Raw genomic sequence first — 18110 nt, 5'->3', positions numbered from 1 at the left:
ATTGTCCTTTTTGAGCAGGTAAGAAACAGCAAGAGAGATTCCCACCATTTCTTTTCTTCTCCATACCCTGTATATAATAGAGATGACCCTGCCTCTTTCTCCCTAGCCTTCTGCCCATACCAGAGAACTAAACAGAGGGGAAGAGTTTGGTGGTAACCACAAATAAGGACTGGCTAGCAAACCAAGCCAACATTTATAGGCCACTGTTCTTACTGTTTCTGAGCACCACTTTTACTAGCTGGGGATGATGGAAGTTGTGGTCCAACACATCTGGAGGGCACCAGGTTACTGCATTACTTGTATAATTTGATTATTCTTCATTATCATGTGTTATATCACTTAGATTGATCCTCCCCAACCTGATACGCTCCAAATGTGTTGGCTGGCTGGGGATGATGGTGGTTGTAATCCAACACATGGGGTGTGTGGCTCCAGGTTGGGGAAGACTGGCTCAGATCCTTTAACATTTGGGTGAATTATTGAATAAAGTGTAAAACAATGCACTGATTACATGTGTTGAAAGAGAGTGGGAGGACACCAAAGCTTATTTTTCTCAGTTAATGAGAAATAGGAAAGTCCCTTCATGGAAATAATGATGATAGGAGTAAAATAATGATGTTAGGGGTTCAACTCGTTTTTTCAGATTTCAAAACGGCCAGAGAAGCTGTGAGCAAGAGTAGTAGGTTGGATCATAAACTTATTTTCATTGAGCAGTTTGGTTGGCTGTGACTTACTGTTTTAGACTACATCTAAAAATGATGTGAACTGAGTGATACTCAATGTGGGCCAAAAACTTGAGAATATTGATGTGTTGCCTTAAATGTCTCTCTGATAGGCGAGCGAGCAAGACGTCCTGAAGTACCTTGTTAAATGGGGCGAACACCAGTTGATGAAAAGAATTGCAGACCGAGGTAAGTACTTCTTAACTGGCATATCTTCACTAAAGAAGAAACTGCTACCCTTAAGCTTAAGAAGCTGAACAAAGCCTGGATCCTTCACTAGGAAGCTGCTTGGTGTATCTGAAGCTGCCTTATATTGAGCGGGACCATTGATCCATCCAGTTCACTTGCATTTACACTTGACTGGAAACAGGACTCCAGGGTCTGAGGCCGGTGACTTCCCCCATCCTGCTACCTGAGACCCACTCTTACTTGCAGATGCCAGTGATTGAACCTGGCTGATCCTTTCTGCATGCAAAGACTGTGCTCTCTCCCTATGAGTTTCGGACCGCTCTTTTCTGAACTGAATGGGTTGTAGCTGAAGTGCTTTTAGCACAGATAATCAGCAGATAATCACAATGGGCTAGACCTCAGCGCCATAATTCATGATACACCTGTGGCATCTTGGGACTAAATTCACTCACCCTGATCTGGCAATTGCTTGCAGACCTCCAGGGTTCACACAGAACGGCCCATAAGAACCTCTTCATTTGCTTTGATGAATACGACAGCTCAAAGAGGAACACTGGGGGATATAAAAATTATAATTATCCTCTTGTGGCACCTTATATTATTTGCAATTTGATATGTACATTTCGGAGGGGAAATCCTAATCTTTAAATTTCCCGATACATATTTCAGCAAAGTGCATGTTTTACCCCAGGGGTGAGCAATTCGTGGCCCTCCAGATGTTTTGGCCTACATTTCCCATCAGCCCTAGCCAGCATAGTCAATGGTGAGGGATGATGGAAGTTGTAGGCCAAAATATCTGGAGAGCCACAAGTTGCCCACTCCTGTTTTAGGCTGTTTTCTGCAGTGTTCCCCCCCAACCCCCACTATGCTAGGTAGAATCTCCAAAGAATATCTATATCTGTATTTTCACACACATCTTTCAGAATGTGTATCAATGATACTGCTCCTATCCTTAGAAACATCAGGGTGTAGCACTAGCCAAAGCTTAACCAGCAGCTAAATTTGCTGAACAGTCTTTGAATTACAATGTTCAACTCTGGGGACACCCAAGCCGTTGCTGACAATCTTGTTTGCAAGGCCACTTAATATTTAAATGCACCCCAAATACATAACCAATGCAATGCAGTCTGCAATGTTAACTTATTAAAGGCGAAAACCCTGAACTGTCATATTCCTTTTCTTTTTCTAAGCCTGCAGTGGGATTCTCTTCCCAGAAAAAAATCTGATTTCAAAGGAGATTTTAGGATGATACACAAATTAGTCCTGAAGAAAGTCTAGGTGATACTCTCTCTATGCCAGTCTGATAGAAAATAGTTTTGTGACAGATGGCTTCCCTTGACACATGGGTGTTGTGCTTTTTTAAAATACTGTCTCTTTGAATGAATTTTAGATCTTTGGGGTATTCGTAGAGTTTTATGATTTGTGATATTTTGATGTTGTGAACTTTGTTTTACTGGGTTTGTCTTCTGCTGCAGGTTTCATATTGTATTAGGTTAATGATCTTATGTTTGTATTTGTTTTAATTTTTATTATAATCTGCCTGGAGAATTTATATTGGGTAGCATATAAATACTGTTAATAAATTATAAGCAATAGTCATAGAACTGGTAGGCAAGACAGCTTCATAAAAAGATTTTTTTTCCTGCTGTAGCAAAAATTTAGAACGCTTAGCTGAACCTGTCTGTTCTCCCTCCCCTCCTTCCCCCACAGAGCCTAACTTGCTGAGTGGCACAGCTCACAGTGTGAACAAACGAGGTGTAAAGAGGCGAGATCTTGACATTGAGGAACTAAAAGAAATCCTTTCTCCTCTCCTACCATTTGTCCGCATTGAACATATTTTGCCTATGAACAGTGAAGTGCTGACTGATTCTGTAAGTATAACTTCCTTTAGGCCTTATATCAGGCTTGCGAAGTAGAGCACTCTGTCTCTGCTTTGCCAGCCCAATCAACCTCTGTACTGGCTTTGGAGAAAGCGTGCGCAGCAGAGCCAGTGAGGGGCATAGTCTGAGAGGAGAGTCCGGCAGGCCAGATTGAGAGGTTCAAAAACTTGTCTAAAGTTTGGGTCTGCCTTGGGGATTCTGTCTCAGATCATCAACCTGCACATATCTGTACCAAGTGGTTTGCTATTTTGTGCCTAGAAATAACTGAAATGTGCCTGAGTTGATTAAAAATGTCATCTTTTTCCTTTAAAAGATGAAGAGAGGTCTCATAAGTACTCCTCCTTCGGACATGCTGCCGACAGCAGAGGGTGGAAAGTCAAATGCGTGGCTGCGACAAAAGAATGCAGGAATTTATGTGAGGCCAAGGCTCTTTTCACCGTATGTGGAGGAAGCTAAGGTAATAAGACATTGGACTTCTGATAACTCCTGCCTTGTAACTAACCTGGAATTAGGTCCCCCTTCCTATTCCTGCAGTAAATGTACAAGCAAGTCCATAGTCATGAACAGGCTAGATGGGATTTTACATGTAGGCTAGCGTGCATCCCTCTTCCCTACACAGAGAAGTCTTCAAATGTCTTAAAGAGGAACTGTACATCCTACAGCAATCTTTACGCTTAAGAGTTGCTCCAGGTTATGTGCAGGTAGCCATTGTGTGGGATTGCGGCATGAAGTCCTGGAGAAGCGAAGTGACCTTTCTGTTTCCTTTTTTTTAATACTACTGCAGAATTAGTAGAGGTGAAGCTGTTGGAATTCATATCATGATCTGATTAAGTTATAAGCAAGGATAAGGATCAGTGAGCTGGAAGAGTAGAAACTGTCCCTTTTTAGCTGTAAAAAGAACATGATGTTTGATGTTTAAAGGAAACGTATATTCCTGAACAAAAGTAAGCAAATGCTGCTCTTAGCTGTTCTGATCTGTTTTTTGTGCACTGGAATGGGGGGGAAAAACATATCTGCAGTGTCATACTGATGGTCTGTATTACTTTATGATGCCAGTAAACCAGAATAAATGTTTAGTAAACTCTTTTATTTTAACCTTTATTGTTTCAGTCGGTTCTTGATGAAATGATGGTTGAACAGACTGATCTGGTTCGTTTACGGATGGTTAGAATGTCCAATGTACCAGATACTCTCTACATGGTAAACAATGCAGTTCCACAGTGCTGCCATATGATAAGTCACCAGCAAATAAGCAGTAATCAATCCAGTCCTCCTTCAGTTGTAGCCAATGAAATCCCAGGTATGTCTATAAGCTGATCCAAAAATAAACTGCTTATTGTTAACAATATTAAATGTTGTTAAGTATAGGGATCTCAGAGAGCCCACATGTTCAGAGTTCATCACAGAGTGGGGAAGATGGTGTAGTATCCAATGCTAGTCCTACACAGAGTAGACCCATTGAAATGAATGGGACTGACTTTAGTCATGACTAACTTAAGTTGCATTCATTTCAATGGGTCTATTCTATGTAGGACTAACACTGAATGCTACACATAGTATCCAGCAGCTCCTAAAGAGAGTGAGTGTGTGTGTTTTGAGACAGGTAGGCAGGATATTGATTCATGTGGTGTTTTATATGTTCTTGTGAGATCTGTGAAGTTTTGTTAGCCTTCCCAAGCTTCCATTTTTAAAAAAAGCAACAACAAATTAAGCCCATGCAGCTGCACAAATAGATTTTGAAAATGTGATGATAAAATAACTCATCCTCATGATGTGCATTAAATTCTGGCTCTTGATTAATTTCTAAATATTTATCAATGTGATTTAAGGCCTTTGCTTTCAGAGGATATCCACTTCTGAATAAGATTATTGCAGTATAAAAGAATCATGAATACCAATTGGGATGCTCGCATCTGACACACTAATTGAAATGGATTGCAAATTACTTTAATCACACACCGCCAAAATATGAGGGTGTAAAAGACTAGAAGAAATGAAAACAAAGAACTCTTCACACTAAAAGTGCTACAGTGATAGTTAACATGGGGGGCGGGGGGGAAAGGCATGCCATCCTGGTCATTTGTTCGTTCAAAAGGAATTGAGAATAAAACTGTCAGTATCATACTGCCTTTATACAAATTTATGGTACTACCATACTTAGAATACTGTGTACAGTAGAACCCGGGGTCATCGCATGAAGCTGATTGGTGGGAGATTCAGGACAAATAAAAGGAAGGACTTCTTCACACAGCGCATAGTTAAATTATGGAACTCACTACCACAAGATGTAGTAATAGCCACCAATTTGGATGTCTTTCAAAGGGGGTTGGATAAATTCCTGGCTATCAAGGGCTACTAGCCCTGATGGTTATGTGCTACCTCCAGTATCCAAGACAGTAAGCCTGTGTACACCAGTTGCTGGGGAACATGGGTGGGAGGGTGCTGTTACACCATCTCCTGCTTTCTTGGTCCCTGGTCAACAGCTGGTTGGCCACTGTGTGAACAGAGTGCTGGACTAGATAGACCCTCGGTCTGATCCAGGATGGCAATTCTTATGTTCTTAACATCTTAAAACTTCAGATCACTTAAATCAGAATTATTATTATTATTATTATTATTATTATTATTATTATTATTTATTTATATAGCACCATCAATGTACATGGTGCTGTACAGAGTAAAACAGTAAATAGCAAGACTCTGCCGCATAGGCTTACAATCTAATAAAATCATAGTAAAACAATAAGGAGGGGAAGAGAATGCCAACAGGTACAGGGAAGGGTAAGCAGGCACAGGGTAGGGAAAAACTAACAGTAGAAAGTAACAGTAGAAGTCTGCACAACATCAGAATGATGTCAAACAAAAATGAGGCACATTCTCTGGTCAGTGGTAGATAGTGTTCTAGGGCTCTCACAATGCCAAGAATGCATAGCGAGGCCTTCCTCATTTGAAGCGTAATAGTAAAGCCAAGCCACAGGATAATGTGACAAATGTGTAACTTCATTAATACCCAGCTAAGCTTCAGTGAACTGCCAGGGTAAATGGATTCTAAAGACACAAGCTCTTGATTTCTGCTGCCAGCATTCAGAAGTAGTCTTACTCTCAGCCAATATTCACTGCCAGTGTGGCATTGTGAGCACAGGTGTTGGCCTCATTTCTCTCAAAAATCCTTTTCTGCCAGCTCTGAAGAAAGCAGATAAACTGCCTTTTACAACATGTATTTCTCCTTATGCAGAGAATTTGTTGTTGTGAACTATATAATGCAAGCTAATTGTATGGGTGTTCTGCACTTACGTCAGTGTGCAGATGGCAAAATAGGATTGCCCACCTGGAGAAACAAATAGCATTTGCCACTTTCCCCCTTACTTCATCACAAGCTTGCACAGGAATTTTTGAGCAGTCTTATTTAGCCAAGTTTCTCCCATAATAACTGCAGTTCTCTCAGGGCTGTATGGTTAGTGGAATGGTTGTTGCAACTGGGTTGTCAAACCTTGAACTTGTCACTGGGAGCAAGGTTACCAAGTGATAGATTTATATGAGTTTATCATCATCTGATGAGCTTGATCAAATAGTCCTTCCCCTCGCCAAATTGGTGAACAATCTGTGAGTCAAGCTGTGTAGCCTGATCATTGCTTAGAGGCAGCTTGCTTGCTCTTTATCTAAAGTAGAGATGGGCAACACACATCCCCTAGGCCCCATGCAGCCCCCATCGACCCCCACTTCCCCCCTCCCCACTTTTAGACTCTAAAGGGACCTTGGACCACGATAAAATAAATTACAAAGCTATCATAAGTCTCCAGTTAGTTCTGGGAATGTTTCTGTTAGTGCAATACATAGCAATTGTCATACAAAGCCTTTATAACAGGGGTGTTGAACCTCATGCCCGTGGGCCAAATCCAACCTGCCACCCTATGTGGCAGGGTGTTGCTGTTTTATTCTTTTACTATGTACAGCACCATGTACATTGATGGTGCTAGATAAATAAATAATCATTTTCCCCATTGTAAAATGCTGAAATGCCTCTCCTAAGACTTAGGCCAGATCTACACCTTGTGTCAAATCATTACGAATGTGAAATAAAAAGCAGGAAATAACACTGTGAAAGCAGTATATGGAGTGTGGATGGTGCCCCAACAGTTCTCAGTGCACTTCAATACAGCTATAAAGCAGTCGTGTAGATCTAGGTAGTGTTACTGGCAGGAAGAGCTGTAAGCTAAACTATGCTGGTATTTTAGTCCTATCCCTTTTGCCTTCAACATCACCCACCACTGGAATGTAACCCGGAAGAATTTCTGTGAAATTGAATCTGACTCTCAGGCTGAAAGAGGTTCAACACCCTTGCTCTATAACCTTGAGTTCAGAGTTTCATAATATGGCTTATGGGAGAACGCCCTTGATGACTTCCTGGAAGTCACCCTAAAGAAGCATGCGAGTAGCTTCTCCAGATTGGTGTGATTCCCTATGTATGGATGTTTAATGAAAGACTAAAATTGTGTATTTTCTGGAAGTGCTGTAAAACTAGGCTGTTAGTAGATGGGAAGTATAAAGGTGTGGGTTTATTTTATTTTTTTCTTTCGTGATATATATTTAATTGGATATTTCAGTATCTGTTGTTTTCTGTTCTGAAGATAGAATGGGACAGAAATTTCCACACTCAGATACTCTGGATTTCTAATTCTGCAGGCATACATGTTTCCTTTGTCTCTACTGGGTACATAATTAAATGTTTGTCTCTACTGGGTACATAATTAAATGTTTCTCCTCTAAGCATTGATAAAAGCTTGTAGAGTTTTCTTGGGATATTTTGCAGTGGGGATATCTAAATATCCCACATTGCATGTGGTTTGCTCTAGATTTGCTCTGGATCCTCTAAAAGAGTGGGATTTTCACAAGTTTATGTTGTCTTAGGAATTATTTGATCGTTGTGGTGGTGGTGCTGGTGGTATAATTTTCTGAAGTAGTTATTGGTACTCTAGTGGCCTTGTGATTCCAACCTTTAATCAAAACAATTAAATGTGTGCTTCATGTAGCAACTATATTGTGTGGCAGAGGGAAGGATGGTCATGTGCAGTCTGGAAATGTGGTAGTTTCCCCCCAGAATCAAAGGCTCATCATCACGTGAGAGATAGGGAGAGATTGGGGTCCTTTTGCCCTGCTGTCCGTAGCTCTGCAGAGCTTGATAACTCCATTACTGCGCTTGGCCTTCGCAATATGTGCCTTTGAAGCAAGATCACTTTTCTCTGGCCGCGTTCGGACAATTCCACCTTTTCCCTACCTGCACATGCTGTGTGGATGACCATCATTTGCGTGGGTTGTGGAGTGGATAAAATGCTATCCCTGCCACATACAACATGGAAACCTGCATGGCGTTGCAGGTAATTATTCAAATCGTGGTCACATGCGTGGGGTTAGGGAAAGAAGTTTTGGTGGCTTCTTTTCCCGCAATGATCGTCCGAACCCAGTCCATGTGTCTTTTTTTTAGCACAAGTAAGTTCAGACTCAGATCTTGACAAACATTAAGTCCTGGGTACAATCACAGCTCATTGCAACAGTGCAGGAAACAATTTCAACTTGTGTTGTTTTCTCTGTGTTCATTTCTTCCCCCAGTTCCTCGGCTGTGTGTTGTTAAAGAGATGGTCAAACGTCTGCAGGAGCTCCGCCATACTGAGCAGGTGCAAAGAGCTTACGCTCTTAACTGTGGAGAAGGAGCCACTGTCAGTTACGAGATTCAGATCCGTGTGTTGAGGGAATTTGGACTTTCTGATTCCGCTGCTGAGCTCTTGCAGGTATGAAGCAATGACAGTAAAGGCAGCAGGCCCTTCCACGTATTTCCCCGATCCAGCTGGAGATAGTTTTTAAACATTTGCTTGAAAACGGGACATGTGTTCATGCAAACATGTAAGCACTTTTTAAGATGAAGTACAACGGCGTTTGAGTGGTTAATGGAGTCACTGCTGGGGGAAGGATTAATGGGAATGTTAAGGGAGAATTGCCTCTATATTTTTAGGCAAGCAAATAGTGAACATGTTGTGTGAAAGAAATGCATCAGATTGTCCCATACCTAACTGAACTCGTTTGTGCTGCTCAATTTTGAATGTTTCAAGTGGCTTAACTAAAGAAAAATAAACGCACCTCAAAACATACAAGTGAAGTAATAATAATAAATTAATAATAAATCGCTTTCTAAAGCTTTTGAACCAAAGACCCACACAAAGAAAACAATGTTAATAATCATAGTCTAAAAAACTTGCAGTGTTACTCCAATATTTTTCCTAACCTTGCCAAAGAAAATGTGCTTCTGGATAAAAACAAACAAACCCAAATCTCTCTCTGTCTCTGTCTCTCTCTTTCTTTTCTAAACAAGAAAAAAGTACTGTTTTAATGAAACAAATAAGAGATGTTGTAAAATATTCCCTTTATTCCTTGGAGAGAGCCACCCAGTGGAGGTCTATAAGAATGTGTGTAGTTTTTATGCTGATTTTAAAATGGAGCAGTAATACACCCCCATGCCTGATATTCCAAAAACATGGCAACTGATTTTTGAGCATTTTTGTTTGCAGAATAATGGCTGCACAAAACTGTTGACATGGAAGTGTAGCTAGGATTCATCTACATTTGTGGAAGGATTGGGAACATAGGAAGCTGTCTGAGTCAGGCCGTTGGTCCATCTGTCTAGGCAGGATGTTTTCCAGCCTTCCCTGGAGATGCAGGGGATTGAACCTGGGACCTTCTGCACGCAAAGCAAGTGCCATGCTACTGAGCCACAGCCCCTCCAGATAGGCAGCTCTTTGGGCTGCCTGGATTAACTTTTCACGTTGCTGAAACATAGACTGAATGCTAGGACTTCATAAAAGCAGATTTAACCATCATCCAGAAGTGCAGCATGTATGCCAGAATGAGTCCTCAGCAAACAACGTTCAGGCCTTGCAGCAGAAGTTCAGATGAGTTTTCTCACTTCTCCTGTATTCTGTCTTTCTCTTGCAGAATCCTCACAAGTTCTTTCCTGACGAGCACTTTGGGGATGAAAGCCCGCTTTTGACCCTGAGACAGTCAGGGCGGTGCCGTGTGAACAGCACACCCACCGCTGAAACCATGTTTACAGAACTCGACTCTTTTGTGGCCTTCCATCCACCACTGCCCCCTCCTCCGCCTCCTTACCACCCGCCAGCTACTCCGATCCACAATCAGTTCAAAGTCGGGTGGAAGCAAAGGGCGCAGAGCCAGCATCCCTCCCGTTCCTTTTCTTACCCCTGTAACCATTCACTGTTTCATGCCAGAGCAGCACCTAAAGCTGCACCGCCCATGTACTCTTCTGGTGTCAAAGCCACACCTCCCGATTGCACTAAGACAACAGGACTGGGAAGGCAAACAGTTGCAGCAGCAGCGGCTGTGATGGCTGCTGAAAAGCAAGTGGTAAGTATGTTGGATGTGTATATTCACATTATGCACACCCCAATTGCATGGATATTAAGACAGAACAGGGTGGGCAGGTAGATCTCCAGATATTTTAGACTTCAACTCCCAGCATTCCTGACCATTGGCCATGCTGGCAGGGGCTTATGGGAGTTGAAGTCCAAAACATCTGGAGATCTTCTGCCCACCCCTGACAAGAGTGATGCAATCCTGGTGAAGTAAATAAGACTTGGCCTTTACAAGCCATTTTGAACTTGCCAATATAAAATGGCTAGGCTCCCGTTTCCTCACAGAGCGGCTGAGTAGCCATCAGGCAGTAGGGCTCTGGATTATTCCATCGGAGTCACACACAACCATTGTGTAGCTTCCCTCTAGCCTTGTGTGTAACAAATTAGCCCAACAAACCCTTCAGGTAGGTAGATTTTTGTGACATAGGATTTACCCTAATTATTTAATGGATTTACCTGGGCACATGCCAAGCATGGTGCTGGAACTGGCAGGGAGAGCACAGCAGGTCTAAAACAAAGCAGATACTTGCATGGCATGTACAAGTCTCAAATCCATCCTAAGTTTAAATGGAGGGGGAAGAGATGCTAGCAAAATAGACAGACAAATGAGCTCCTGCTCTCCTTTTTAGTCCATCTCCAAACCCTTTCAGTGTCAAATGTCAAGAGAAACAACAACAAAAAGAATGGTAGAACAGAGGGAGTGGATTTAGCGGAGGCAGATTTTTGCTATTGCTCTCATTGATTATATTCAGGGTGGTTTTTTTTAAGCTTTTGAAACTTGTATAGATGGCGTCCAAGGATTTTCATTTCGTGATCTTTTAAGTCAGCTTGTGTTCAACTGAATAATTCATGCCAAGGTACTAAAGAGATGGGACAGGCTTAAAAGAAAGTTTGTGGTTTAATGTTTCAAGGCAAAAAACCCTTCTTTATGTATAGTCCAGAGCTGCAGCTTTGAAAGCAAAGAACATTCACTGTCCAATATAAACGTATAAAACTAGCTTGCTCTATAAACATATAAAACCAACTCGGTCCCTGTTATATAAGACATGCTGCAGACAACAATAAAAGCTGCTCTGGAACAAATTAAGAAGGATTTGGTTATTGGTATGTTAGCCAGGTGAATTTGGTAGCATTTGGGTGAACAGAATTGATGCTCAGAATTGTTTAAGTATCATGCCATGGATATATTTTGCAAGTTAAAAATATGCTTTGTTGACAGGTTCAAAAGTGAAATACACTAAATTAACAGCAGCATGAATGTTTGCTCAGAAGGGCTGACACAGTTTCTTATTGAAGTACATTAATTGCATAAATCTCCAACAAATGACCTCAAGGAATTCCATACAGTAGTAACTTTTCATAATCCGACTACGGAGTTACCTAATCCAGTATGACTCTGAATGCATCTCTACAGGAGGAGGTTTAGTATAACAAGTTGCACATATGAAACCTCTCTTCCTTATACCCTGCTTTCTCCTGTAATAATATAAAGCTTTGTATATTACATGGCCCAAGTGCAAATGCACTGCATGAAATTAACTTATTCTAATTTTGAGACTTTGGACACTCCTTACAGTGATTTCCTACAACGATCTCACTGTTCCTAGGTTAGTTGTCATAATTTCTGATCTTAGCTATTTTGCTGACCCTATTTGAATGTCTAACAGAATTGGGTAAGGAAGCTAATCTATGATATTCTGCTGTAAAGCTGGCCACTCTAAACTCCAAAGTGAAATATTAGACACTTAGTTTTTCTCAATAGCCAGCTCCTGTTGCTGACACCCATCTACTTACATTGAGACAAATTGTTATTTATTTATATATTTATTTATTTAAAAATGGAACTCAAACTCCAGAGTCTTAGTTGTGGCCTATTATAATCTTGGACATCTGTAAGCTGAAATAGTTTGGGAGGTGGGTAGGCGGGAACTTGTCCTTATACCTAGAACATTCGGCATCTTTATCTTATATTATGCCTAGAACATTAGGTATGTTCCTTTTAAAAATGTATATTCTATTGTTCACCACTCTGAAATTCTTGAATGGGGAGCAGCATATAAATATTGCAAATAAATAATAAACATTAGGGAATAAATAGCTCAAGTTGAAATGGATCTTCTCTTTTCCCAGGGTACTCAACCTGTGCTCAATGAGCTGATGCCAGATATTGCTATGGGTGTGTCGACAATGTCTCTCAAGGACAGGAGGCTGCCAGAGCTCACTGTTGACACAGAACTGAGCCAGCCTGTTTTAGAGGTTGGGCCAGGACCACCTCAACACCTTTCATGCATTCAGACAAGGCACATACACAGTTCCCGGAAAAAACATTCAGTTGAACAAAAATTGGATACTAGAGAGAATCAACAGGAATATCCCGATTTCTATGACTTCTCCAGTGCTGCATGCAGACCTTCTACTCCTGCCCCTAGCAGGCACACTCCTTCACCTTCTCAAGGTATCTATTTTGGCCCAGATTTGTATAGCCACAATAAAGCAACGCCCAGCGGCTTAAAGGCCACCCATTTAACTAATCACATCTCTCCTAAAAAGCTAGAAGACTCTCGGCGAGAGTATGCACTTTCTCAAGAAGGGCATCCATACAGACAAAAGAATGAACCTCTACACCTCGATGTCTTAGAACAACCTCCACAGCGGTTGGACTTGGCATTGGCTGCCCAAGAAAACACCGGGAATGTCTCAGTTCATGCAAGAGGACGAACAAAAATAGAAACTGACTTAACCTATGGGCTAACCTCAAGCCGACCTTCTCTGCCCCCCGCATACAGCTCAGAGATCCACGAAGAGCAATCCAGCCGAAGATTGGCAGACATTGAGCCCCTGGAGCATGAAACACAGAGAAATGCAGATTTGGAAAGGGAAGAGGCAGTAAGCAGAGGAAGGCGGTCTCCAAGCAAACCAGACTTCCTTTACAAAAAATCTGCCCTCTGAAAACCACCTCCACTTTTTCTCTGTGCCTAAGAGTAGTGAAATATCCAGTCTTTGCCATCCTTGGCCTGACATTTGTTGGGCAAGCTCATTTAAATGCCAGCCGCTACATCATTTTTTTAATTTTTGTTTTTTTGTATATACATGGCTTCATTAGAGATGGCATGCTACCAGTTTATTTGGAATGCTGCTTCCGGGGTCTGTGATCTGAACAGATTTTGCTAAGCCTCTTTAAAAAAAAAACATTTTAGTTGGCACCTTAAAACAAGGTAGCCTTTTGCACCTGTACATTAATTTTATTAGTTTTTGTATTAGTATGTTAAACTTTTGCTGTCATTATTTTAAAGGACTGTTTGTTCATTCTCTTCTGGGTGGCTTTTTTAAAAAAAGAAATCTTTCACCTCCTGGTTTCCTGTGTGCATTGGGCTGCACACTTGAGATGTATTTTCTTATAAGATGGTGACAATGTCTGTCTTTATTTTTGAATGACTATAGGAATTCCAAAGAACAGCACATTTAAGTAACTGCTCTGGCTAGGTCTGAAGCCTTCCTGGTCTACCACTAGTGCAAGAATCCAGCCTAATTTGTATGCTGTTTACCAAGCCCATGGCAGCTGGCCTTCATATTGATGTAGCAAGCACTCACTAATGTTTGTGGCTGGGATTTTCTGTGGAAGTAAGGAGTTCCTTGAGATCTCCCTTTTATCTTTTCTTTTTCAGCATCGTACCTCCAAGAAGCACTTACTCAACCCCCTTGGTTAGTATATAATACTGCAAATTGTGACAGTATTGTAAACTCTCATCAAGTTTTCCTTTTATAAGGAATATGCAGATGGAAAGGTTTCATACCAAGCCCAAGAGGGTGGGAAGAGGCTGCTTAATATCTGACATTGGTGTTAATGCTCTATGTTGTTAGAGGAGGCTGCCTCTCCAAACGGTAGCACTGAGAGGAATGCTTATTGCCTTCTTTGTTCTGCCTCTAAGAAACCAAGGGCTTCGGTCTTAGTGATGTCACTGAGTGCTCCTTGACACTCTTAAATCTCTTGCTTTGTGGACAGAAATTGAAGAATATCAGTTCTAGCTTAATTAACTGCAAGCAATTTAGCACTTAATTTCTTCATCCCAACCTCTTGAATGTGTTTGTTTTTGTCTTTTGGTTTTTAAAGATGGTGGGGACACCATGGTTTTATGAACACAAAGTAGAGACACAGGGCTGACCGTTTAGTCATGTTTTTTGCCACTAACAATGGCCATTTCAGCAGTCAGCAGTTGAAAGTACTGGAAAAGTTCCAATACCACTGTGTGGTAGTTCATAATGAAGGCCTGACTTGATAATGGTGGTCAGCTCCAAAATATAGCTCTTCCATCACCTTGAACACCTCAGTCAGAAAATTTACTAACCTTAAATCTGACTGTTTTTAGATACTTGACACTGTTGAAATGTAGACTTTGTTTCAATGTTTAATCACACTTTTGTTCTCAACTCTTAAAAAAAAGCATCACCTCCTACCTTGTCCTTGCCTCCAATCTCCTTGAGGGGAAAAACACTGTTAAAGAAAACAGACATTCTGGAGCAGTGGTGTGTGTGTGTGTGTGTGTGTGTGTGAGAGAGAGAGAGAGAGAGAGAGAGAGAGAGAGAGAAAGAGAATGAACTTTTACATTACGTTAACTTTACTACACTTCAAGTATGGTCTTGCATCTTTAAAAAGTGTCAAACCTCTCATCCTATGCCTTTTACAATACGTTTTGGGTATATAGTGGAACTAAATGGTATGATTGCTCTGATAGTGGTTTAAAAACGTAGTGCCATTTGCCAAATATCTGGTTTTTGTTGTCTTGCTGGCAGGGAAGGCGGGTTGCAGTTTAAGCCCATTCAACAAGGCTATGCTCCATCAAACTCAATTCAATGTTCTTTGAATTGGCTGCCTGGTTTCCCTTTTAAAAAAAACTAAACTATTTTGGCCACAAGTAAACATGGGAATCCATAATGTCATCTTGTCCAATATTTTTCAGCTATCTTTCATAGTATAAAATAGTCTTCACCAACATGATGTCCTCGAGATGGTTTGGACTACAACTCCCATAATCACTGGCCATGCTGCCTCTGGCTGATGGGAGTTGCAGTCCAAAACATTTGGAGGGCACCATGTTGGTGAAGGTTGGTAAAGGAGAATTTGGTATAATTCTTTGATGTTGGCTTCGCCATGTAGAGAACCTAGGGTAGGACTCTCTTTGTTCTAATAGGTCCCTCGTACTTAGGCACACTGCTTTTAAACCCACTGTCCCAAACAAGAACCCACATGCCTGTATTCCAGATTAAAAATGTTCTGCTATTTCAAGTAGTTCATTTTGTCCATCACTAAACAGAGCCAATTTACTTGGCAGGTTGGTAGTGAAACAGGATAGGCTCTGTGCCTGAGATTTGAGGGGGCAAATTCTCAATCTCAATAGTGGCTCTAGAGTTGGTTGAAGTAATCCATTGGGATTTAGTTTGCATATGGTTTTCACTGTGGAATAGCTTTTATATGCATATTGGTTCCCAGAAAACAAAATTGCAGCTTTTGAAGTCAAGTAAGTTGCCATTTCACAGCACAGCATTGTAGATGAAAGCCAATTCTGTAAGGGACAGAAGTTTATAGTAGGTCTTTGTAAACCGCCCAGAGAGCTTTGGCTATGGGGCAGTACATAAATGTAATAATAAATAGTAAAGACTATCAGGCCACTTAGACAATTTAAACTAAATTTGCAAGGGGATGCAAAAATGCTTGAGAGAGAAAAATTGAGGCAGCAAGGAACTGACTTCTGGATTTTTTCCTCTAGGGCTTTGACTAAGCATTGCATTTTCTTCTAAGGTGTCAATAACACACTAACTGCTAATAAGATTCTTTGGTTTGTTAAACCTGATCCTCTTCCCCAGCATCTATATGTTGGGTTCGATCAGAGCGGTGCAGCCATAGCAGCACCACTAGGTAGCTCATTTACTGACCCTACATGCAGGATGTCATCCCATGCTCCTCTTGTCCTTCCACAAGAAAAGGCATCTTTATTTTGTCTTGTTATTGATATCAGTATGTGTTTGCAAACAGCATATGAGTAAGAGGCAAATTACAACCTAGCTTATTTACCCATGGCCCACTAGCATCAAAGGGATGCAGCTATTTTGTCAAGGGGCTAATTTGGCCTACGATCAGATTGATCAAACATGACTTGTGCCATAATTGAAATTACATTTACATTCTGCTGGACAGATGATTTACTCAGAGCTTCAATTACTCAGTCCTTTTGTCCTCCAAAAAGCAGGACTCGTGAAGCAACAAGCAAGGCCCAATTTTGTAGTAATCAACAGCTATGTTGTATGTTTGGTATTTTCAATGCACAGTACAGTTTTAGGAGCTTAAAAAATAATCCTTTTGTTTGCATGAAGCACTTTTGAATAAATTGTTGGAAATTCCACGTATTAAGAAACCATACAGCTGTGGCTTTGAAAGAGAAATAATTGCTTTCGGAACAATTGGTATACGATGAAAGACGTTGCAGTATGGAAACTCAAAACTATAATCTTGGCTAATTTTGCTGGAACAGTACAGAATTTTGTCCAAAACTGGTTTGGTATGCATCCTGCTAAGGAAAAATATCTGTGTTCTACCCTGTGGCTGGGATTCAGAGTGATGTGATTGTGCAATGTGTTTCCATGCAGTGTGTGTGTGTGTGTGAGAGAGAGAGAGAGAGAGAGAGATTTGTTACTAGCAGAAGTGCAAAGGGCTGCTGCTCCTTGACCAGTGAGGGGACCATTTCAGAATATATTTGGGGGGAGGGGCTGCTGTCATAGAATCTGAGCAGCCTCCATGCAGACATAGTACTTCGGATCCTAGTCAATGTGTTTACAAATAAGTCTTCTGAAAGAATACTATTAGAGCTAAGTTATCCTTGTCCCATAAGGTTACAATAACTGACGCAGTAACCATCTAGAATGTTGTTTTATGTTTGTATTTGTCTTTGATCTTTTTTCCGCCTTTAATAAGAGATAAAATGAATAGACTGGTCCTTTCCTGCTTTATAATTTTGTTTTGGGCGTGGAATATTAAAAAACGTTTTTCATCTCTTATGTAACTTATTTTGAAATGGGCTGCAGATGGCACTATTATTCTAGCTACTCCCAATGACTGTGTGTTTATATGGTGGAGGGTTATGTGTGGAATGTTGGGGGAAGCTGAAGAAGAAAAAAACAACATTTGGTATTTCTATACTTGTATGTACTTCTGGAAAGTGTTAATTGTCCATGATGTTAACGTTGTTCTTGTGCTGTTACTGGTATAAAGTCAAGTGCCTTCAATGCTAAAGGCTCAGAAATTTTCTTAAACCAACTTCATGTCCTATGCAAGTGTTTTTTCTACAACCTGCATAACCAGTACTTTGTAAAACTTGTTTACGCTTCAATTGTACATATTGGTTTTTAAAGAAAATATAGTATTTTTATTTAGGTACCTCTAGAATTGAATTCTAGTCTTGTGTGATGCATTGTAAAACAATACATTTCTCTTTTGAGTACCATTACAATTGTAAAAAGGTTTTCACTGGTTCTATTTTTCTACTGTTGCTGAGAAGCATGTTAACACTGACTTTATCCTACATATAGTTGGTATTTCAAATAAATGGCTTGTCTAGAAAAATGCATGTGTAGTTTCTTTGATTTAGTCACACCAAAGAACAATGATGTTCTACTGTCTGTGTGAAGTAAATTCTAGATACCTTTTAGCTGAGGGCTAAAACACATAATTATCATGCACAGCTACCAAACACACCTTCTCTGAATATATTCATTTCTTTTTAGTCCCAACTTGTTAATAAAATTCAAAAGCTACAGTAGAGCAATACATTTAATAGGAACAGTTAAAATGTTGCAAAGTATTAAGGCTCAAAGCGGGGGGGGGGGGGTGTTAACAGAAAAGGCTG

General features: G+C 40.7%; 1 protein-coding gene across 1 annotated transcript in view; it reads left to right on the top strand.

Moving 5' to 3' along the window:
- BTBD7 (BTB domain containing 7) overlaps positions 1–17829 on the top strand; it is a 77335-nt gene extending 59506 nt beyond the window's left edge. Inside the window, exons 5-11 of the mRNA XM_063117994.1 lie at positions 836–911; positions 2622–2782; positions 3105–3248; positions 3902–4091; positions 8399–8577; positions 9776–10204; positions 12343–17829. Of these exons, the coding sequence (XP_062974064.1) occupies positions 836–911; positions 2622–2782; positions 3105–3248; positions 3902–4091; positions 8399–8577; positions 9776–10204; positions 12343–13161 (1998 nt within the window). The 3' untranslated portion in view covers positions 13162–17829. The remainder of the gene's footprint in view (positions 1–835; positions 912–2621; positions 2783–3104; positions 3249–3901; positions 4092–8398; positions 8578–9775; positions 10205–12342) is intronic.
- The last annotated feature ends 281 nt before the right edge of the window (positions 17830–18110 follow it).

Source organism: Elgaria multicarinata, chromosome 2, assembly GCF_023053635.1.
Source record: "Elgaria multicarinata webbii isolate HBS135686 ecotype San Diego chromosome 2, rElgMul1.1.pri, whole genome shotgun sequence".
NCBI classification, from domain to species: Eukaryota; Metazoa; Chordata; class Lepidosauria; order Squamata; family Anguidae; genus Elgaria; species Elgaria multicarinata.
Note: the sequence above shows the minus strand (reverse complement) of the source record. Positions and strands in the feature narration are given on the sequence as shown.